The sequence below is a fragment of the Rhyacophila brunnea genome, unplaced genomic scaffold, assembly GCF_057557595.1.
Source record: "Rhyacophila brunnea isolate RB1 unplaced genomic scaffold, BYU_Rbru_1.0 scaffold_22, whole genome shotgun sequence".
NCBI classification, from domain to species: Eukaryota; Metazoa; Arthropoda; class Insecta; order Trichoptera; family Rhyacophilidae; genus Rhyacophila; species Rhyacophila brunnea.
In genome coordinates, this window is record NW_028232882.1 from 25,500,108 (window position 1) to 25,525,134 (window position 25,027).

The 25,027-nt window shown below is 32.5% G+C and overlaps 1 protein-coding gene across 2 annotated transcripts in view; it reads right to left on the bottom strand.

Moving 5' to 3' along the window:
* Positions 1-3,800: 3,800 nt before the first annotated feature.
* The window catches only part of nudE (Nuclear distribution protein nudE), a 28,881-nt gene continuing 7,654 nt past the window's right edge, over positions 3,801-25,027 (bottom strand). Inside the window, exons 8-9 of one of the 2 annotated variants that reach the window (XM_085949860.1) lie at positions 11,323-11,414; positions 3,801-4,837 (exon numbers count right to left, since the gene is read on the bottom strand). In XM_085949860.1, the coding sequence (XP_085805986.1) occupies positions 4,774-4,837; positions 11,323-11,414 (156 nt within the window). In that variant the 3' untranslated portion in view covers positions 3,801-4,773. Of the gene's footprint in view, positions 4,838-11,322; positions 11,415-13,067; positions 13,198-19,205; positions 21,277-25,027 lie in introns of those variants that run through there. The other variant, XR_015070983.1, reaches the window with a different exon arrangement.

Below are 25,027 nucleotides of genomic sequence, written 5' to 3' on the forward strand. Positions count from 1 at the left end.
TTCAAGAGACAATCGACAGGTTGCATAACAACTCCTCTCGCGTTGGTTTGAAAATCAACGCGAAGAAAACCAACGTCTTGTGCAATAGCACCTGTCCTGATCCAGATTTTCCTCTGATTAGCGATGGACAAAGCATCGAGAGCGTCGACAGCTTCAAGTATCTGGGGGTACACATCACGGGAGATGGCATTTTGCAGAAAGAGCTCGCTATCCGAATGGGAATGGCTGGAGCAACATTCAACTCGATGCGAAATGTCTGGGATTCACGATTGTACTCGGTCAAAACCAAATGCCGCCTATTCGACGCTTGCATTCTGACGGTGCTGCTTTACGGTAGCGAATCATGGCACCTTACGAAGGCTCAGAGCAACCGTATACTGAGCTTCGAAAACAGATGTTTGCGACGAATACTGGGTGTGCGGTGGTATGACTTTAGGAGCAACGAGGAGATAAGAGAACGTACCAAGCAGCCTCTCATCACACTGAAAGTGAAGAGGCGACGTTGGACCTGGCTCGGCCACGTGCTGCGGATGCCAGAAGAGAACTTTAACCTGGCTTGCCTGTTCTTCAAGCCGACCGGATTCCGGCGTCCTGGAAGGCCGCTAAATACAATCTACAGAGTGTATACGGCGGAGCTACGGGATGCTGGTTTGACCTGGAACGAAGCAAGAAGACTGGCGAGCGACAGGGATTCTTGGAGGCGCCGCATGGTGTCCATATGCTCCAGCTAAGGGGCGGATATGGGCAAAGAAGAAGAAGAAACTATCAAACTGGAATATATGGCAGGGGTATTTCACCACTAATGTCACAGAGTTTTTCACTCATACTTCAATGTTTGAACGACGGCTAGACTATTTAGTAGTCTGTAGTCTGGCGTCTGGCATGCCAGGTCTCAAGTGATAAATCAAGGACACGTTGCAAACTAGTTCCACCATGAGTGAACCTCATTTGAAATACAAATAGTCTCACACTAGCTATTTAAATTTTAGTCGTGTTTACTTTGAGTACTTTCATGGGCGAAGGCTTAAATATAAATATTTTATAGAAATAACACGCTATAAATTTTCCATTACTTATTTTTAGATTATTTATCTGGGAGAATCAGCAATGTAAACATGCTCTTTGTAAGATTTAAAACATGAATTTTTACTTGTGAATACTTATTATTATTCATTAAGCCCAGTGCTTCCCAAACTCATGGATCGTGGCCCCCTGGGGGATCGTAGAGCTTCTGTGGGGAACAGCGTAATATTAGAGTAGAACTAGAAATATTTTTTTCAATTATATATGCATACATTTAAGCTCAAGAAGAATTGATCGTTCAGATCAGATAATTTGATTTACATTGATTTGTTATGTATAAACATGCAACTACATTCCTTTCATTATATATATATATATATATATAATAGTTTTTGTAGACTTCACATATGTATAATAAATTTTTCTCATTATATTTTTGATAAATATATAAAATGTATGAATAGGTAGTAATAATTAATGCCAAATAAAGCTTTTGATAACTAAAATAATTTATTTTTCCTCGGAGGGTGGTTGACGATTTTTTTTTCAGTTTTTAGGGTTTAGTTTTAGTCTGTGGCATGAAAAAGTTTGGAAAGCACTGACTTAGCCCACGATACTGATGATTCACTTACAATTAAATCTAAATTAATCATACGATTATGTTGCAGTAATTAAAAAATTGAAAACTAAATTTCTCAACGGCAAAATGATTATTTATTTTTTTTAGAAATAGGTAGGTGGTTTCCGTGTCTTAAAAATATTAAAAAGTGTCCTATTAATCTACGTTTACTATTATTATTTCTGGATATTATGTCTATTAAAATCAAATGATGTATTCATCGACTATCTCAAATATGCAAGGGCTAATAGTTTTGTGTGTATTACATTTTCTACGTTACTTAAGTAATTTTTATTGGTTCAGTGAGAAATCTACTTTCAAGTGAACAATACCGCACGTGTTTATTATCACAAATATACAAATACTGTTAGAGGACTTTCAATGAGCTGTGATAGACGTTGACAAAATATTTTATCAACGTAACCTAAACCTAATCGAAACAATATCGAATTAAACCTAACGTAATCTCAAAACGCACATTTTCACGTAAAAATTAAGATCTTACAAAATGCATAAATAAATTCAATTCATGGTTTATTTCACCTTATAAATTTCATAATAAAATACGAACAAAATTAAATTAGTTAAACTACTCTACCTTCTCTTATAATAAATCACCAGACAAAATGTATAAATTAGCATCTATCGATAATTAATAATAATTTAACGTAACATACACTTTTCTGCAAATTATTAGTTGACGTGTAAAAACTGAAACTAAATAGTCTTAACGATAAAGAAATCATTAGAACATACCTATTTTTAAAAAATCCTATCGAGTAAGTCATAATAGTACAACACATTCATATCATATTGCTATTATATACATGCATATTTTTAAAACAATCTCATTTTTAAGTTGTAAGTTGCAATCATAAAAAATTCTTAAAAATACCATTAAAATCGACAATAAAAAAAAATGCAGAAAACACACACAAAACATGTGCCAACTAACGTACATATTGCTTAAGTGAGATTTAAACACATTATTAATTACTTATTTGCCAATCGTGTGAAAAAAAACAAATGACAGTGCATTTTTTTTTAGATAATAGAACCAAGATTATCCACTCTTTGTTTATGATTTTATCACACCATAAAGTGACAATTGACATAGACCAGAGACAAATTCTGGTACGGTTTAGAGAATATACTTTTGGACGATTTATGAGAATATTGCATTTGTAATATAACAATTTGGCAATTTAACTCAAAAAAATATTTTTTTGATGTGTAGAAGTGACACAAAAAGTAAAAAAAACATTGTTGGACCATGAAGAAAGAAATACAGCATCTTTAAGGCAATAGTGGAAATGTTACCAGGAGGCGACCAAGATCTACCATCCATAATTTTGTAACAAGCAAATTGTAAGTTGAAATTGCAACATTTTAAATTTAGTCAATTGTCACATATAATAATGTTGTAACACAAGTGTGTCTAATATAGCATTATTTCTATACAGGTCACCCGTTGCATATATCGCACCCTCGCAACTAAACCGCCACAAGTCCAAATTTACGGGTTTTGAGTTAATTACTACGTTTCATTGTCTATCGTTCATAGTATATGTACCGAAAATTTCATATCTCTAAGTCATCAAATTCAAGTCAAAACTTCATTCAATATCTAAACATATTTCGAAAACACAGTACAAAAATGCGAAAGGTAAAAACTTCAAAGCTGATTTTCTCTGTTTGACGTTTTTTGGATTGTGGCAGTTTAGTTGCGAGGGTGCGATATGAACATTTGATGCTTTAAGCACAATGAGAAATCAAAAAACTAAGAGTAGCACAATGCCGCATGAAAAGGCATGTTGGGTATAACGCAGAAAGACCACAAGAGACCATCAGACAAGGACAGCCAAGAATACGTAATAATATATGTAATATTATTATGAGTCGCCATACTGATGAAATGGCATTAGACCAGGCACGTTGCTTGACAAGTAGAGAGCCTCTGGACAAATGCACAGAAAGTCCTTAGAATTGTACCCAAGAGGCACGAAACAGACACACAACCACTTGAAAGCAGCTATAACGATGAACTCATAAAGTAGGTGACAGGAAGTAGGAGAGGCCCATATCCAGCAGTGGATGAATCGATGCTGGTTGATGATAACGATGGCAGATAACCTAGGTTCTATTTCTTTGTAATTTTATATTATGAGAATGAGTTTAATCTCACACCGAACATCTCGAAGGAAGAATAGCTTAAAAAAACATATATTTATTGTACTGTAAATGATACACAGAGCGATGAATGACGCCATGATGATAATTAATTTAAAATACATCCCCGAAATGAGATATTTCAGAGGCCATGAGATTTTGTTAGGCGGTAAAATGATTGCGGTGTCATGGTTTCAAGCATTTTAATGGAATGGAGTGTTATGGTCTGTTTACACGTCTCGGTACCAGTTCATAGCCGTTTGGCCAACTCGTTGAGTCCTTGCAGTGGATCAAACACAAATTGAAAAAATGTATTTTGAACATCGAACCTGCGACCCACAGCTTTCGAAGACCGCCACTCTTCTAACTAGACCACCGTGGGTGAAAATCTTGAATTAATACCGTATTTCCTCGATTGTAAAACGCATGTCTTTTCCTATTTTGGTGTCTCTGAATTCGGGGTGCGTCTTATAATCGATGGCATCTTACAATCGCTGTAAAATTCAGCGGTTGTGATGAATTATCACTGATTACTAGTAGTGGGGGGGTCAGTTGATCCGGCGTGGCAGAGCAGGTAGTCGAGTTACAGTAGCCACCGCCTGAATGAAGTCGAAGTGTTTCAGAAAAATCGTAAACATAATCTGAAGTAATGTTCAGACTCTGGTGGTGATAGTAGATAAATAATACACCCATTTTTAAACCCTTTTTATTGTGATCGTTATAATAAAGTTTAAATGTTTTTATTTTTTATTAATGGTATATAAAAATAAGTGTGCGTCTTATAATCGAGGAAATACGGTAATTTGTAATCGCAATACAATAAAATTCGTGTCAGTATAGATACTGCGATGTTACAGTGCTTGGGGGGGACGTGTAAATAGACCTTTATTATGCAAATTTTGTTACAATGAAATTATCACTAAGATTAAAGTTGCCTAATATCCTCTGGGTGATACATATGTTTAATGTATATAATTAGGAGTGACAGCGGGCGATGATGGACCTCGACTGTTCAATCTGCGCATCCTGCAGTAAAACATTAAATACAATTACACAAAACGGACATCATTAAATTAATCAACAGTATTCACGAGGCATATAAATAAACTGATAATTATAAGCAATCGATTTTTAATATACAGTCGAACTCGGTTATTACGATCACGGACATAGCGAGATCTCGGATGTAATGAGGAAACATTCGTTGACATTTTAGTTTATGATTTTCTCCATACATGTATTCATTTTTATAACGAGATATATCCGATATACCGAGCAAAAATATTGTCAAAAACTTTCTTTAAACTGTTAATGTGTCGATCGTTTAAAAACATTTCGACCCTAAGCAATACGTTGTGACACTAGTTAAGCGTATAAGTATAGGTAAATCATTCTACAGTGGCGCCGTAGGAGATTCGCTCGTGTATTGAATTGCTTGCGACAATGCCTGTTTCAATGCTAGCAAACAATACCACTACAACTGCAAGCCGCATTTGCCATACCCATGGTGCCACTGTAAAACGATTTACCTATACCTAATTGGTGTTTTCGCCGACAATATTGAAAAAGTATCCATCCACTCATATCGACCCTTAATCGGCAGAACAACGTAAGCGACACTTTTTGGTAAATTGCGTTTTAAATGGAGAACTGTTCAATATCACCTAGCGCATAAGTGACAAAAATATTAGAGCCCGATCTCAATCGCGTGACATTTTTTTAGGGTCTGTGCCTTTTAGCGTTTTAACTTGTATCGCATTATAAAGTAGAGCAAAACAACGTAACCGACGTTATTTGATAGTGTAAGCTACGGTACGGTTTATTCGGTGGTCCGTCTGGTAGTGAGTTGTGCGAAAACCGATTTGGGAGCAAAGCTCGCGCCGTCCAGTAAAACTGGCTGAGATAAAATAAACCTGGTAATAGAGTTTATTAAACAATAATTACCCTCCGTTACATCTCACTACTGTCGGAATAATCTACGAAGAATAGTATCTTCCTATAGATTTTTGAAATGTTAAAAATGTAAAGTATAAAATTTATACTGAAAATTTGGATTCTTTGAATGAATCCACTAATGTCGTGATTCAGAATGTTTTCAGAAACGTATTTAATAGACAGTAAGTTCAACTTGGGTTTTCATCTACCAAAAAAGATAATAGTGTTCTTTTTGCGAGAAAGTAACAAATATGTCTGGTGACGAGAGACTTCGGCTAATTGAAACGGATACTTACAAATGTCCCCTTACCGTAAAGGATAAATGCAAGGAGATGTTCTTTAATGATCTGGCCAAAAGTAAAAATCACTATGACATTTTGTGCGCAAGTTTTGACCTCGAGAAGGTGCTAAACACTCCCTAGTCGAAATACGCATACTATAATGAAAGTATCTACGAAAGTGGAACAAATAATGGATACTGCTTTTTATGGGGTGAAACTGATGGTAAACGTGGCAGTAATGAGATCTCAGCAATCATGCACAAATCTTTGGACAGGACTGACAAAGCGGGAAAAAATCAAGGAATTATTATACTGTGATTGGTCAGAATAAGAACCGGGCAACACTGGGTATGCTATCTTATTTTATGAAAAATTCAACTTTCATTGAATTGATAGAAATACATTTTCTATTACCAGTGGGTCTATTCTGTATTTATCGACCGCTAAAGTGATAAAGTGATAAATATTATCAAACTTAGGGTAGGTTTGTATTATAGAATTATCACTTATTGTAACAATTACAATACGTTGATTATAATTGTTGCAATAAGTACTAACACTTTTATATAAACCTACCCTAAGTTTGATAATATCTATCACTTTAGCGGTCGATAAGTATAGAATAGACCCACTGGTCGTACTACGATGCCGGTCGATTCCATTCATGCGGCAATTGAGTCATTTATATAGTAGTTTGGGCACTATCAAAATGACCCACCATCATTTCCAACGCTAGGTCATCATGTCATATGCAGAATTCCGTGACTGGAAATCTTTCGCTGCTACTTGCATTCCTTCAAAGTTCAAAATTAAATTTGGTGAATTATGAAAGGCATAATTTAAAAAACTTACCAAATATTGTACCTACTCTGGTGACAGTAGGACTAAACTGTTAGACCTAGAAAATGTCATCAGATCCCGATCAAGTGCTGTGATGCTTTAAGCGCAGCCACCCTTGCTGTATAGTGCTAAATCACCAATATCGGAAATCCAGTATAACGAGTAACAGTATAAAAGTCTCTGTGTTAAATGTAATATCCCTCAGAGATGACGGATGAGTTTATGAAACTGCCACATGGATTATCAGTGGAAGATACTTTACCGGAATCCGATCAGGAAGATGTGAATGAGGATAATACAGCGATTACTGCTTAAAAAATGTGGGACAATAATTTTTTTGTAAAACTGAATAGTTGATTACAATTATATTTTATCATAATTAGTAGGTCCCCATATTTAATTATGTACGAGTAGATACGTACCTATTTCATTTTGAAAAATAACAATACCTGATAATATTAATAATATAAGCGAAACCTTAAAAATACCAATCATTTATTTTTATTTTACCTATATGTGATTAATATCTACAAGCAAAAATATTAATTTAAAATGTCAAAGTATTTTTAATTTATTTAACAACGTCCCCTTTCGTAAAATAAATGGGTGCTTATGTTATTTATTTTAATACTTAATTAGTAATGCCCTGTGATGATAATTAGCATGAAATTTATAAATAAAAACGACTACGCCAAATAGCGTAAGCGACATGCCTGGAAAAAATATCGTGTCATAGACATAAGCAAAACAGCGTTACCGCCACTATTTCGAAAACTAAAAGCACTAATGCAATTGTTTTATAATTTCCGTATAGGCAGTAACCAATTATTATTAAACACATTAACAGAATTCATTTTTGGAACTAATTACGGAAATAATTTCTCCTGTAAAATTTATGAATTGTCGCTTACGTTGTTCTGCCGATTAAGGGTCGATATGGTTGAAATTTCATGTAAAAAATCCAAGCTGAAGTCAGTAGGTGCCTACCAGCGTTCATTACAATAAACAACTTCTTGAATGCCATGCTTGTTTCGGGGAAAAATTCTAATTGTGTATTTTTGTTTGAATTGCGACTTTTTGTGTTATGGTTACAGAACACTTTTTGTGTTATGTGACCGCTCATTTAAAAATACCTATTCTCTGATATAACGAGTAACGTTTATAATGAGCAAATTCAGTCGGTCCCATCTTCCTTGTAATAACCAAGTTTGACTGTATATAATATATTTAACACTTTACCTACCACCCCAGCCCATATAGCTTCCTAATAGTAGGCAACGGTTACGAATCGCATATGCCAGAGTGGTTGACTGAAGACGTATCGATACCATAGTGCAATAGTGAAACAACTCAAAAAGCCATTTGACACATATTCTCAATTCAATTTAAACTTTTTAAACCCTTGAATTTTGTTAAGTCAAAGGAATTTAGCAATGCACAATGAAATTTAATAGTCCAACATAAAATCAATCCAGAGATTCCCGTATATAATGGAAATAATGATTAATCCCAGAGAGGGTTACATATTATTATTCGATTTGATGGACCGTTGAAGATTTTTTTTACTTATTTTTTATTGAATTTTAAAGAAGAAAAGACCTTTCCAATCTTTACAACCTTCTTTAAAATTTTGTTGCCGCAGAACAGATTAATATAATAGAAATGTGAAGGCCAGTTGCCCTGGACCAAGGTTCTGAAGACAGGTTTTTTTATTATTTTATGACCCAACCCAAAGAACATAAAGCGTTCCGTCGGTCTTCAAAAAAACAATATTTAATATTAGATAGGTACGCGTTTTGTTTACGTAAAAACCTAAAAGGATATTACGATTCAGACATAACTATTGAAAATAACATATTATTTAACACGAGATCTGAAGCATATTATACCACACCCAGTAGGGTAAGCCAGTTCCCATTATTTTTGTGTTCCCTATAGAACTAGGGTATCGATATACAACTTTACCATACAAAATAAACTTGATATTTAAATGTGCGCGTGTGCATTGTTGTTTGACTCGCCCGGTCCAATATGCGAAATTTCAAGGTGAATCGTGATTCATTTCAAATGGTAAGCGGTATGTCACATGTAAGTTGTAAGTACTAATATAAAGGTCTTTTCTTTGAACGAATCGATAAGTTGTATCATTATATCACTGTAAGGGCCAAGAAGTCAATGAACAATGTGTCATAGATTAGTGATAATGATAATATCGACTGTAAAAAGGAAAAAGGGCGTAATCCACACAAAGCAAATTTTACAGGAGGAGCAAAAAACGTTTTTTCAATGATTTTCTGTCAAAATCAAAATAAAAAATATACACAGACTTAAAGTGCATAATGATTAATAATTTGGTGTATTATTTTCCCAATCTGACATTAATTACGTAAGTTATTAGAGAAAAACCGATAAAAATGATGGTAACATCCTTTTTCCTTACCAATTTCAAATGTCGTATTCATAAAATACAGTGGACTTACGCAGCAAATAGCCTTTTTTCACACTTATTTTTAATTAAATTCTTGGGAATGTATTTCTTTATAGTGTTTCACTAGGTGTTTATTTAATATTTTTTCATTTCCTATGGTTTAATTATATTAAGTTTAAAATTAGAACAATCATAACTTATTATTTTCAGAAAAAAGAGAAATTGTGCATGAAAGTCATTCACAGATGTATAGGTAGATGTCACGTGACCATATGACGTATCCATTTCCATTATGCGATACAAGCTTCGAGAATTTATAGTAATATAACCTTTATTGTAATGGCGTATTAGTGTCATGACTCATTGCGTTAGAAACAGATTCTCGGTTACTTACGACTTCTCGGAGATTAGACGCAAGTGAGCCCAGCGCATCACAGGCGACTGTCCAATGGTTTCTGTCATTCAATTGCATTGAATAAACATTATCTTAAAATGGCATTTTATAAATAATAAATAATACTAACACATGAAAAGTGATATCCCATCTTTCTTGGAGTGTTTAGTAGATTTTTTTTACAATTTTTAAGTAGGCACATTGGCGTTTTGTAACACAATAATAACGATGGAGTCGAAACCTGACAGTCAGAAATTTTGTATGGGCAGACCCAGCGGTGTCGCCAGACCGCTTTGCAAGCAGAATGTTCATTTGAGCGTAGGATACCGATATTAAAATATGAATTTCGCCATCCGGCAGACCCGACACAAAGTGAGTGTCATTTTATTTTCTAGATGCTTCATCCATATTCATGTCATTGACATTTCCTGATAATTTTAAGTTAAATGATTTTTCATTGTCGGCACCTGGCATACATAGTTTGCGTAATTTGCGCAGTAGGTAAAGTGTTAAAACATATTCTTAAAAAATGTAATGCTTACAATAACTACTTTATTAATAATATATGATAATTACGAAATTTTTAATATTTTCAGCTGGATAATGTATATAATCTAGTATGTATAAATAGAATATAACCAATTGACAGATACACAATAATTGAGGGGCTGAGGATGAAAAGGTTACAAAAGACATTATAAAAGTTAAAATTGAGTCAGGGGCAATTTTTATCTCACTTTATTTAGGACATGAAAATGAATTCAACCATTAACCCCGCTTTGGATGTAAAGTTCCATAACCTTCTATGCATAAAATGTTTTATTTTTATAACAACATAATATTTAGTTTGAATGGGCCTGACATTTACCCATTCAAACACTAACAAACGTAACGATATAGGTCCTATTTTTTTTCGTTGGTTAAATAGTCTATCATTTGGGAACTAGAATGCGAAAAGTTTATTACGGTGTACGGCAGATTGGTGTACTAAAATCCCGTCTCGCGTTTGCCTATTCCTTCCTCTCACATTGAAAACATTCAACTTTTCTTAATAGTGTGTATTCTAAGTCATTTAGATGCGTTAATAATGCAAAAAGTTTCGAAAAGGTGATGGTATGAAGATTATAATTTGTACTGCGAAGAAGAAAAACGACAAAAAGAGCATATTTGACCATAAACAATGTCGACGAAAGAATCACGGCGATGACAAGACAAATGATTTGACATTTTAATGTTGCCATATAACTCAATGAGGGAAATGCCATAAGTCATTGTATTTTATATTTCTGTTTGTATCAAGAAAGTGGGGAATAATATCTTTCAATCCTTGCAATACTCAATACTTCGATAACAAAACGAGCGCCGTCACTAAACCTCAAATTAAACTTGTCGCATTCTAGACCTCATTTATAGGATGATAAAGACGGTTATGAAGAACTTATAATGACATATTTAACTTTGATGTTGCTTTACTGGATTTGGTTACTTATATATTTGGATCCCTTTAATTCTCAGCTTCTCAATTATGTACTTTTGTTGAATTTGAATATTTTCAGCTAATAGGGTGTTGAAAGGTGTGGTTAGTATCCGGATACCGAATAGATGAATATGGTAATAAGAAAATTATTAGTACCTGTAATGATCTCTACTAAAGTCAGATGAAGCATGTGACGCGTCCCTATTGTGAACCGGGGCTCTACATGATGCTAACTTTGATTCCAAAGCCTAAAACAAAAAAGCAATGAAACGGTGACAATAATTATCTTATCTAACCCCATCTGTACAAGGTGTTTGCCATCAGTATTGTGACTGGGTTAAATGGACCACGCAATGTAACCAATTATACCGTAGTACGCAAACAATCAATATTAGTTAATTCAGAGTGATTCAGAATGGTTAGTATTCTTTAAGAGGTTTGAGTAAGTACATAGAATAATGCATATCAAGGGCTGAAGTCAAACAACACTATTTATATATTAATTAACATTAGGCACCCAGCATATAATTTTTTTAATTGGCTCAACAATGCTATGTTGATCTGGGCTGCCTAACGAACAACCTCCTGATGTGGCCGCTCAACCTATTACATCCATACTCTGGGTACAAACACACATCGAAAAACATGCGATTTTTTTGCCAGACCAGACGTGTAACCGCTCGGCCATTGTAGGCCCCTGCACATAAAACACCATAATCCCAACTCAGAAATACCAACAAAGTTGGGTTCATTACTGCAAACACCAATGCACATCATTGTATGTTGTGCATCGGACAGAGAAAAAATGATTTTGCATTTGTGTTTATGAAAATATTAGGTACATTCGACAATTAGAAATAAAGTAGTGCAGTGTTTCAATTATTGTTGGAAGGATATTTTTCTGAATGACAATGATCGCCACATTGTCATTTATATGCTCCGTGATCTGTCAGGCTGGTGCAGATGTCACTTGGACCAAAAGCGACTGCACTCGATGAATATGATGAATTCCAACTTTGTTGCAAGTGCCGACGAAAGTTTATTCTAACCAACACTTAAATGTTGCATCCACATTGGCATTTTTTTAACATTTAAAATTAATCTAGATAAACCGTTGATTGCATACTACGGCATAATATAATGACAAATAATATTAAATATATTTGTTAGTAAGACTTCCCCCACACCAAAGTTCTATGAAACACAATCGCCATTTTAATGGTGTACAAATTATTCTCTGTTGTATAAAATGCCGTTTTCTTAATCATGAATTGACATAAAAATACAAAAGTTAGTAAATATCATTATAGTCAATATTGATACAAAAATTGGAAGAAATTATTGGCTTTTTATACGGAAGAGACTTTTCACCATTTACGGCAACCTTCAAAATTCAACAATTGATATATTATATTACGATTAGAAGATTGTCAAATACATAACGTAGAATGAAAGTAAATTAGCAACGAGTAATTCCATATTTTTTGTAACAGAAAAATATATTAATTAAATTAGTTAAAATAACATGGTAATCAAAAGAAGTCAAAGTGTAATTTCTATGAACTGGATCATTGTGGAGATCACAGTCGGATACGAATTCCATTTACAAGATCTTTACACCTCATGGTTAAGTTTGACATTTTAAAATTTAGTTTCTATTGATTTCATAACACAATAAAATACAAATTTTTTATATTCACTAATAAAAAAGCATTTATAATAAATTGAAAGAGTGCAACAGTGAGAATAAGAAGCGTGAATACCGTGCATTTTATTCTAAAGAACTATTTACCAAATAATCCAAAATCTACAAAACAAGTCTAACTACAAAATTTACATCAAATCTAAACTAGAATATTAAAAGCAAACATACATAAGAATGAAATAAATAAAAAATAAATCATTAGAAAGGTATTTATTTCAAATATCAATTATTATATTAATGCCATTTTTTTTAAATGGAACAATATACATCACAATACATAATTATCATGTTTTAATAAATTAAATAATAGCACTTCTATTTCGTCTCTGTTCTGGCAGAACACACTAACTGGAGAATACTAGTTTTGAGTAATTTGACTTTGAAGTTGTTAAAATGTTTGAAATGGTCTATCATGTGAGTTTATTAAGTTATCGTAAAAAGGATGACTTTAAAATAAAGACTGTTTATTTATTAAGAAGGTTTCCAGACGGTAAAGTTTGAAATAAGGAACATTTTGGTATAACTAACTCAATATGTCATTTTTTCGAATTAGTGTCTTCTGCCAGAACAGTGACGATTTGTCAGTTCAAAGTTAAAATTATCGCTATGTTGAAGTTGAACTGGTCTATTCCACATTTGGGCGTTTGAAAATGTCTTACTAAGCACACAATGTTTTTACACTGTAACTTTTACAAACCATATCTATTAACGACAAAAATATCAAAACATTACTAAAGACTCAATATAAAAAAAAAACATATAAACCATTTCTATTTTAATGATTTTATTTAAATATACAGTGGACTCCCGATTATCCAGGATAATGGAGGGGAGAGGCGGTACGGATAAACGAAAAACATGGATAATCCGAATTATGGTTATTTCTTTTTAAAATACTACATATTATTATGAAGCTTCTAGTTTCAAATCCACCTAAACAGTTTTTGAACAATTTTGAGCTAGATATTATGTATTTAGATGGATATTTTTGTTACCTATATGATGGCCAAAGATTGAACTTTAAAAAACGCCAAAAACAGTCAATACGTATAATCAAAAATTATGGTAAATTTCAAAACCCGCTAAAATGGTTGGGTGTGCCTTTCAAATACCCCAAAAGGAATAACCCAAAATACTCTTTAGAATGTACGAATTAAAAAATAAATACATACAGTTCATAGATTTAATAGATATGAGTTTTTCTCATTTTCTCAAAACTACCTAAAATCGTTTTAGGGGGTTTTGAAACTAGGCGTCTCATATTACACATTTCTGAAGCAGACAATTACTTTTAACATGTTTAATACTCATTATTTATTAAGAAAATCTAGATTTTGGTTTGTTTACAGGAATCTTTTTAACATTAGTTCGAATTTTCCTAAGAGCTATTATATTGTTATATACACCGTATCGTGCATGGATAATCCGCAAACCGGATTATCTGCACACGGATAATCGGGAGTTTAGTGTACATGGGGTAGGTCAGTTCACCATCAATGTAACAATATTTAGTGGGTTTTTGTAATCAAAATTAAGACAGTAAACATGGATCGGTAAGATTTACTAGGACGTTTTCAAAAATATAATTAAATAATTGAGAGAATGGCTTATATTGATTGTGTTCATTAAAATATGACACAATTCCACATAATTTAACAATGGTCGGGACCAGATTCGTCAACTTCAATAAGACACTCCCAACCGAAGAGAACTAAATCACCTATGACCGTTATTAAACTGTGAGAAAAATATATTTTTGTACAATGTTTCCCCCCCCCCAAGAATTGACAGTTGGCATTGGATATACTGTTGTTTCAACTCATCTGGGGACTTAAAAATATGTTTTTCTGAATCATTACAACAATAATAATAATAATTACAATGCACATCAAAGAACTACATTTGACAACATCGTTTGGTGCTATTTTAAAACATTAATATATTATCTCACTACACTGACAATGATATTATTATTGACAGGCTGTAAACAAAAATTTGGCAAATTTTCAGAAAGTTCTTCTTCTTTTAGAAACCAAATGCTTTTAAAGATAAGATTTATTGTTGATCTTCAAATAAAATGTAGACTTTGAATTTACTTCCTTTCCTGGATATATATTTATTTGTTATAGCTTATTCAATTGCCTATAATTTCACTCACAGTTGTCAGAGAGCAACCAAATTTCGATGACACATCAATTAGACGGTATTATGCAACAAAGAACCAATTCACAAAAATCTACTTCTGAGATTTAACTTAGTTCACTGCTAAAGACACGCCTAGCGTGTGGCCATTAGATACATATACTTTCACTGCTGACCAGTTAATTGCTGTGTTGGTAAACAATGTGGTATTCATGAACAAATATTTTGGGAGTTCAAAAATATTGAAAGTAATTATTTATTTTTTATATTGACTTTTGCTGAGGAAATTAATGTTTTTTTTTTATTATTAATTATTAATATAATTAATTTTTAACAAAAAATGTTGATTGGTTCTTTGTTGCAAAATTGAAACCATCCGTAGAGGAATGTTTGTTGGTTCTTACAACGATAGGTGGCAGTGACGTTCATTTAAACGCTTGGAATTTTTTCCTAACAAATTTACTGTTATTAGAACCACATTATAGCACTAACTCATATTTTAACATGTTGAGGGTTGGTTCCTTGTTACATAATACCGTCCAATTGTGGGTGTGGATTTAATTTTTTAGAATTGAAATGTTGCAGATGGGACATTAACCATACAAAACAAACTATTTAATACCGTGGCTGGCCATCGAAAAATATAATAAAATCAATACTTATTGCAAATGGTGCCCATTTTCCAAAATTATATAAAAAGTCTTGTCCTAACCTAACCTTTGCTCCCAGCCGGTCAATTATTACAATTTATCTTATTTTATTGTTCAATAAAAAACTCAAGATTAAATATTAAATTTTAAAGCTATATTAAATCTCTTTCATTACGAAAATAAAATTTCATTACTTATTTATTACATTGTTAATTCATAAACAATATTATTATTTATTATTACACTAGGTTGGTGTGATGATCTTATTGCATAATATGAATCACTCGTAAGGCACATTACGTTTAGTTATTATGCAATTTATTATTAAAATTAGAATAAATAAACTCACTTAAAAATTTACAACATACATAGAAAGGTAAATTTTATGTCGGATAAATGAATAAACATATTTTAATATACCGTCATTGATACTGAGATAGATTATATTATGTCAAGAAATGTCTAGGATCCAAGAAACAAAAAACATATTGCAATTTCTCTTATAAAAATTGCAATAGTATTTAGTTAGTGCTCTTTTACATTCCAAAACTACACTTCATTGTATTTAGATATTTTTTAAATTATTTTATGTGGACAAACATTGGTTTGAACTTGTTAAATTAAAGTATTCAGTGAGTAGTCAGTTTGATGGATTACGTATTTGATAATGTTGCTTAATTATGTTCACATTACTCGCTGACATATTATGTTGTGGATAGATGGTTTCTGGCTACTTGTAGCCTAATCGCATATTGAAAATAGTCTGTAATAATAGACTATAACTTTCTTCCGTGCATATAGGTGAGGCAATGCTGGGACAGTGACGTCATGTGAAAAAGCAGCTCCTGCACAAGTGGCAGTATGACATTTTGTTATTATACCTATGTCAGATGAAATTTGTTAAGGGTGACACTAGCTATTTTTAGAACATTAAATCACATGTTTTGTGAATATAAAATCACATTGACATATTCGACATGTTGCAGTCGAGACAAGTTTAGATGTGCGACTTAGCTCTAATAATACAAGAAGACTCATAGATTCGATGACGCCGTAAGAAATCGCCAACCTTAAATAACAATTCGGCTACAAACTAGATCGTATTGACACTCAGTTTGATTGGTTTTTAACATACGTTGTGTTGATAGTGTTAAAAATTATAAGTAAACCAAAAACATATTTACTGGTCAGCCTGATTGCCTAGACACATTTGCTAACTTTAAATATTACTGGAAACTATCGGAGATTGTATTTGAACATGTAACAAGTTGCTGATTATATTTACCGTCTTATCATTTTATAAAAGTAAATGTCAAACTGACAGCATAAACAGTGTATGCCACAGTGCGGCTTCAAGCCAATTTGTCACCCCAATCCGCGAGTGACGTCGGGTTTGAATAAAAATTATTCTATTTAAACCTGACGATCAGCATGAGTCTGCCAGCATAATCTGCACCATATATTATGATATTATTGTAACAATTTCGACACAACCTATTTCACTATCAATGACCATAAAATATTGCATAATTTTTAATTAAGACTAAATGTTTACAGATTTACAGGAATCATTGAGTATGTAAATAATAAATGTCTTGTGTGAAATATCTGATTACCTTAATGCCTAAATAACATTGTTTAGTTGTATGATAGTCAGATTAATTTAAAACGAGTATCCAACTAATCTATCTAATGTACTATTAATACATTGTTTCCATAGTGCTGAGGACTAAGGTCAATTATTAAAATTCATTACATATTATATAATAATAGAAAACCTTGCAACACTTTCTGCCCTAAAATAAATAATATTATGTACAAAATTATGGGAGATAGAGAAAATATTCTCGCAATATAAATATATATATTTTTTTAATAGAGAATCTTACTCATTATTATTATGCATAGGTAATAAAAAAACAATTAAAAACTTTCACTTGAGGGAAGGTTTGGTAGATTTCATTCAATAACGAAAAAAAAAAACAATATCTATGACATATAAAGATGTGACTGTCAAATACAATGGACATGTATTGATACTGTCCGACCAAAGATAAATTTAGTATGGCAAAAATTTTGAGAAATATGGAAGACAGCAATGTATCGTCGGTCTATCTTGAAAATCTTGTAAATCTAAATATTTTTTTAAGGCCACAGTAAAAACTGTCCAATTTTTGTTTTAAATAGAATTTAAAACAAAAGAACAAACTCTCTATACAAAATTCCTGCAGCTTTATTCATACCTGCCACGAGGTCCTAAACAATGATTGTATCTTTGACACATTTCCACCCATGTTCAAATTGCGGAAGTTTCTCCCGATTGATTCCGCAGGCGGGATGCTTGCCGCCTGTTTTTTCCATTAAATTCAATCATTCGAAATCATTAAATTTATATACGACTTACCATCAAATACTATAATAATTATTGAAATCATATTAATTTCATTGTGTTACAGTGTGTTAAAAGTTACTTAAGATTCCAAACAATTCGTTTCAAGAACTTTCGCCTAGAATTGCGTAGTTTAGGTTATTTTTCGTTTGTTTTAAAATTGACAATGATTTTTTAACGTCGAACGCAAAAGGTTCACGCAAGTTATCGGATTTTCATACAGTAACGGTAAGTGTCGTTTTAACTATACAAATATACATTCTGGCTGACATCCTAGGGTGAGAAATATGTAGATATAATATTATCACCGTTATAAATCATCTGCAAATCCATTGTCATTTTATAATTTGAAGCAAATAGTTAGGTTAGGTACATAATGACAATACTGAAATTACCCAATGAGATTTCAATTATCTACTGCGCATGAGCATTACAAAAAGACGTAAATAAAAATGCGCAACCAACTCAGGTAACCTGTTGCCCAATCGGTGGATCTTTTTGCGATAGATTACCGTGGTAAGGATTCGAGTTGCGTGGAGTATCTAACCAAAATGATTACTACTCGCGAAGAACGGGTCGATACATTTAACTCGTGGTTGGTACGTGGAATAAAGCAGTCGGTAAGTATTTAGAACGTTTGCAATCTTTTTGTGCTATGAATTACGAGGTTTTTGGAATGATTAGACATGTTATGTATGCAAGAATCTTAGACAGATGTAAAGTATACGTTTCATAACTTTGCACTTTTTACTACACTGGTACGCCACGCCTCTTGTATTAATATAATATGTAGTAACAAATAAATAAATAGATAATATATGTAAAAAAATATTTTTAGAATATATTACATCATTTTATGCGCAAAGTAAGTTATGAAGCATAATATCGTCACTGTTCTGGCAGAAGACACTAATTCGAAAAAATGACATATTGAGTTGATTGATTTAGTACCAAATTCATTATTTCAAACTTTACCGTCTGGAAACCTTCTTAATAAATAAACAGTCTTTATTTTAAAGTCATCCTTATTACGATTACTTAATAAACTCACATGATAGACCATTATTTCAAACTTTTTAACAACTTCAAAGTCAAATTACTCAAAACTAGTATTCTCCAGTTAGTGTGTTCTGCCAGAACAGAGACGATATACTCTAGTTAGTTATTCGCTAATATTAGCATAATCAATAAAGATTTAATTTTTATCAAAATGGGATTTACAAGATTTAAAAGACAGACCAATGATATTTTATCTTTGTCATTTTCAGTGATGACATGTGAGAAAGAAAATATTTACGGTGTATACTTCAATATGAACTTTTGTATAGTTGCAGTCAACCACACTAAATCCATCGGTGGCCGCACTATATTGCAAAGAATTTAAACATAAGCCGACCTAATATATCACAATGTTAATCCACTATTATGCAACTGGTTTAATGTCGCTTTTAAAATAACGGTTAGGAATGTCCTGGATGTTTATTTTTTTGTAACACATTACGTAGCATATCAGTCCAGTGGCAGTAGAAAATATAATTACTAACTAGATATCACAAAAATAACAATAGTTCTCGATAAAACTAAGAATATATATTACTGCTTAATCCAACACTAATGATAGAAACTCGGCACACAAAACCATGCAGAGAATTTTGGTTAATTTTGCAAATTATGCATAATTTGTCAAGTTAATAACTATGAAATACATATTTTAGTAAGTGGTCATGGTTGTTTACAAAATATGTCAAACTAAGTCTTCGGACAAAACGAATCCTTTACAAAATCATAGCCAACGTAATAGAAAATAAAACTGAAAACGACATTAAATTCTATTGTAATTTGAGGGAAGAATTTAAGTCCCTGTTTCAGAATCAATCAACCGCAATGATCTCAAACCGTCTTTGAGGAGAGAAGTACTCGATAATATTAAGTGGTGATACGATTTTAATAAAGAATTTCAAATTATTAGAGTCAATCGATAAGAATTATTACTTAGGTCCCTATGCAGAGATGTCAATGTTAAGTAAGACTAACTAACTATGAACCCTACACATAGGTGACTGTTTAGCAAAGTAATAAATGGCATGGCAACATAGCTTTTACTATGGGTTAATGAAAACTTTAAATATTTTACTGGTTGCTTTATAAGTATCAATAGCATTTATTTTATTTATTATTGAAATGGCAACACGCTCGTGTGAATTATTAACAAATCGTACGTGTATACACTACAAATGTATGCAAATTACTTATTCCAATCGTCTGTTCGGTTGGTGTTTGTGTAGATAATCGCTATGATACAATTTTAAATTTGACCAAACCGATTCAACGACGTTAAATATGATATATTTACTAGATTATTGTTTACAATTTGTTTTGTTTTGACAGCTGTTATTTTTGTTCAAATTTTACAGGTACCACTCGTTACGCAGTATTTGTTATGTGCCCAAAAATTGTTCAAACAACAAATAATCTAATTTATTTACATAAGTATGACGTTGCGTAGGGCTCTTAGTAGATAGTTAACTAACTATCGTGTCTTTCCATCAAGGAATAACAGTTAATAAAATTAACAATATTACCATCTTAGTAATACTATATCTAATATTACAACTTTTTATGAAATTACGTTGCCTTACAAAACTAAATAATATACATTAATGACTTTTTAGTAAGATAACCTAAAAATAAAATTGTGTTAATTATATCTGAGTAGCCCTCACTTTAGTGGGAGACCTGGGAGGAGGCCTGGGTGGAGCAGAAGACCTTCTAAATGAAGACCCCCTCGCAAACAACGAAACAGATCTATCTTTCTGCACCGGGGGAGAGAATCTTCTCACGTTACCCGCAACCGGCGGATTTTTTCTCAACTCTACATTATTATCTATTCCGTTGGTATGATTTATACAGACGTTCGCGTTACACGTATTTGACGTTTGACTACTGTTTAAATTATTGCTATTGTTGCTTGGGAAAACACCCGAAAGCCATTGTGAAAACTTGATCGAGTTTGCAGGGATCTCCTGCTTTACGTCTAGTTTAGAATCTAAAGATGTCGATAGATTGTTTGAAGTTTCTTTTAACCGAGCGTTGGGTGCTGAGGGCAGTCTGGCATTTGGCGATTGGTTAAGGGTCTGCGCACGTTCGATGGTTTGCTGCGGCGCGGGACTCTTTATACAAATACATCTAACTTTACTGCATTCGGGGCAGAGAAACCTCTCAAGCTGGAAGCAACATAAAACATGCAAGCTACACTACAAAAAAAACTGGGAAAACGATACAAAAAAATACTGTTGGAAAATATTTAGACCGTCACAAATCAATTGAAATGCTTTTCTGATCAATAATTTATGATCGTAGTATGACTAGACACAACGTAATGTGACAAAGACAGCACCATATTTTGTTTCTACATTATTCATTTTTTCTGCCTATTTTTTTGACCTATGTGCTATAAATACCCTTTTAAGTGCATATTCTGTTATGGCATTGATATCATGGCGCTTTTTCTGGAGCAATATTATTAGCATGCCAGGGCGTCCATATTGCCCAAGGCCATTCAATGTTATAAATGGCGTAGAGCATTATGTCACATTCATAGGTTACATGTGGTTTGCACGTCTTACATTTCGCCGTGAACTGTCTTACGGGAAAGAGATGACCGTATAACATTGAGATCAAAAGATGACACTATTTGTGGAGCATTGCAGATAATATTGTTGAAGAACATTAATTTGATATTGATGAGTATCAAAGATAATTACGACTCGATACTTATGAGCACCAGTAATTTCTATAAATATATACAATATGATTGTACTGCTAATGTGACTTTTATTGGGTATTTTTTTATTTAGAGATGAATTTGATCTCAATATCTCTCAACGGCTTTCTATTTCTAATACAATAGCTCACTGTAAACTGTGATACGGCCACCAACTGCATACGTATGAATTTTCAGACACGTTACTAGCGGACTGCTACTACACCTCACCAAGACATTAGAGAAATTGTCACAAATCAACGAATATACATGGCAGAAGATACAATGGACTTATTACATAGGTATTCAGAATATGTAGCATATCTATGTGAAATATATTTTTTAACGTATGTGACGAATGTACAAATATTACCAACTTTTCCACAGTATTTTTTCATATCAGCAAATAAAACCAAACCATTTAAAACCATAAAACGCCCTAATGAATATTTTTACTACATAATCATAAAATATTTTATTGTGTTTAAATTATTTACATTTCTCCAGTTGTGTATCATAAAAATATTCATTAAGGTACCAAATAATACTGTTTTTAATAGACCAATAAATTGAATTGGCATTTATTATGAACAATTCAAAAAATGATATTATAATAAATAACAAAGTGCCTACTTAGGTACAGTAAATTGATTTAAAGTGTTGCCATAATAAAATACTTCAAACATCTTCAATAAGGCACTTTTGAAATAGACTTCCTACTAAAAAAATTGTTATCACAAAAAACACACCTTTGTGTTTGAATTAGTCATTTTTATTAGACATTATAAACAATAGCATGTATTAAGCCGCATTTAGACCAAGCGAGTGAATGTTTCTTCTTCCCCCACTCCAGCGAAATTCTCTTGACTTAAACGCTTTTTGTTGAGCGAGCATTAGAATTTCGCTGAAGTGGGGGAAAAACAAACATTCGCTTGCTTGGTCTAAATGTGGCTTTACAGGAAGAAAATAGCTTTGAAGAAGCAAAGAAGATTATCATATATATGTATAAAGATATTGGAGACACCTTAAATTGTGTGAATAAACTGGCTTAAGGAAAGTGTAATTGTTACCAATTCTAGCGTAAAATATAACACCATCTACTAGTCAAAACATGAACACTAAATCAATTAATAGAGCTGGTGAGATGGAATATTTCTTGACTACTCTTTTTGTACAATTAGTTTAAGCGACGACAAAACTTTTAGATTGTATACTGCCCTCATAAAATGAATAGTCCTAGCCCACATTTTTATTCAAATTTGTGTGTTGCTGATGACTTTGTTACAATTTTATTTGCTTGCAGAAAGCGTGGCACGGTGAAACATTTAAGATCATGTTAAATAACTTTATCGGTTATATTCAAGATTTTATATTGATTTAGCAAGAGTTTATTTGCTTAGTTTAGAGAAAACACTGTGCAGATTTTTAATTATAAAATAGAATTCAGATATAGCATCGTGGATGACAGTGGCGAGGGGTGGAGGTAGTCTGTTAAGATTCCGCATAAATACTGCAGACTAAACTTTGTCAGTTATACTTATTTGTTTTCATTGAACTAAAAATACAATTTGCAGATAATGATGGTTAGTTTTTAAAATTCAATGAGACTCTGCCTAAACAAAACCATAATAGTTTAGGTATGCTATGGGCGATCCGACAAAAATAGTGCACACTTTTTCAGGCATACTTATTTGTTTTTGTCGAATTATAATACTTCTTACAGATGGTGTTGGTTAGATTTTTAAAATTCATTAAGCCATGCCTTACCAAACCACAATTGATAAAAAATATGGCATAATTTTAGATATTTTATAGATAAACGAATATTATTTGACTATTATCCACTATGACTTAGGATTAGGCAGGAATTAATTGAATTTTAAAAACTAACAATCACTATCTACATATTGTAGTCTTATTCAATGAAAACAAATAGGTTTGACAGACAAAGTTTAATGTGTACTTTTTATGTCGGATCGTAACAGCCTACCTTCACCCTTCGCCACTGGTGGATGCATTCAGTAAATACGTAAATGAAAAGAGAGAATAGTTTTATGTTGTACAGTGTCTTCTACATTTTGCAGTATAATAAATACTGCTTAATATAATAATTTTTATCGTTAAAGCCACTTATCTCTTGTTTGCCTAATATGGAGTTAAGATTATTTATTTGTGGAGGGCAATATAAAAAAATGTACAATTTAATTCATTGTAATTATTAAACTCATTGGACTGTTGGTCGTTTAGCCTTACATTTTTTTTTTATCAAATTCGTTCAACCGAATTGTTAATAGTGTGCAAAGGAAGGTTGTGCATTAGATACAAGGGCACTATAATAATTTTCGTTTGTAATTTACCTCAAGGAAATCCAGTCAGATAAGCTACAATATTTATTTACATTTATTCTTTCATTTTTAAAGTGACTGCATGCATACCCAAATAACAGAAGTAGTCACCTCTTAGCGGTATATTTACACACTTCAGTATCCATTTAGTATCTGCCCCCTTAAGTCTATTAAAACTCTCTCAGATGAACACAGAGTTTAATAAATTTTAATATTTTCCAACGATTGTCATTCGTAATATGTGCTTGTTTCATTAACGAAGTGTTACATGAAACATGATGTACCTACCTCAATTGAGACAAAAAAACAATTGTCATGTAAATGTTTAAAAAAAAGTAAATCCCTTCATAACCCCCCCCCCCTCTTTGAATTTTGTATCTACAGCTACCTACTGACAATAACATAAAATAATTGTAGATATCCAATTGTTATATATTTTTTGACATTTGCAAGATAAAGGAAAATTACCATGTTTGATCCTAATCAGATCATATGGGTTTCCACAGAGTGGATTGGAGGCTGTATTAAAAGATATAATTTCTAATAATACCACAATTGGGAAACACTGCATTAATGCATTCTAGTGCATATTCTATACACAAGGCGGCTATAGGCGGTTATTGAGGGTAGTTTATCATATTTATGTATTGAGGGCAGTTAATTGTTACAATAAGTTAACCGTTTAAACATCAAGAGGTGCTGTTAAAACATAGCACTTTCTGACAGTTCAGGGGGCTAACTTATTGTAACAATTAACTGCCTCAATACAAACTGCCCTCAATAGCCGCCTTGTGTATAGAATAGATGCGCAGATTATAGGAAGTGGTTCGGAAGTATGACATACTGTACAATCCAAGTGTTTGAAAC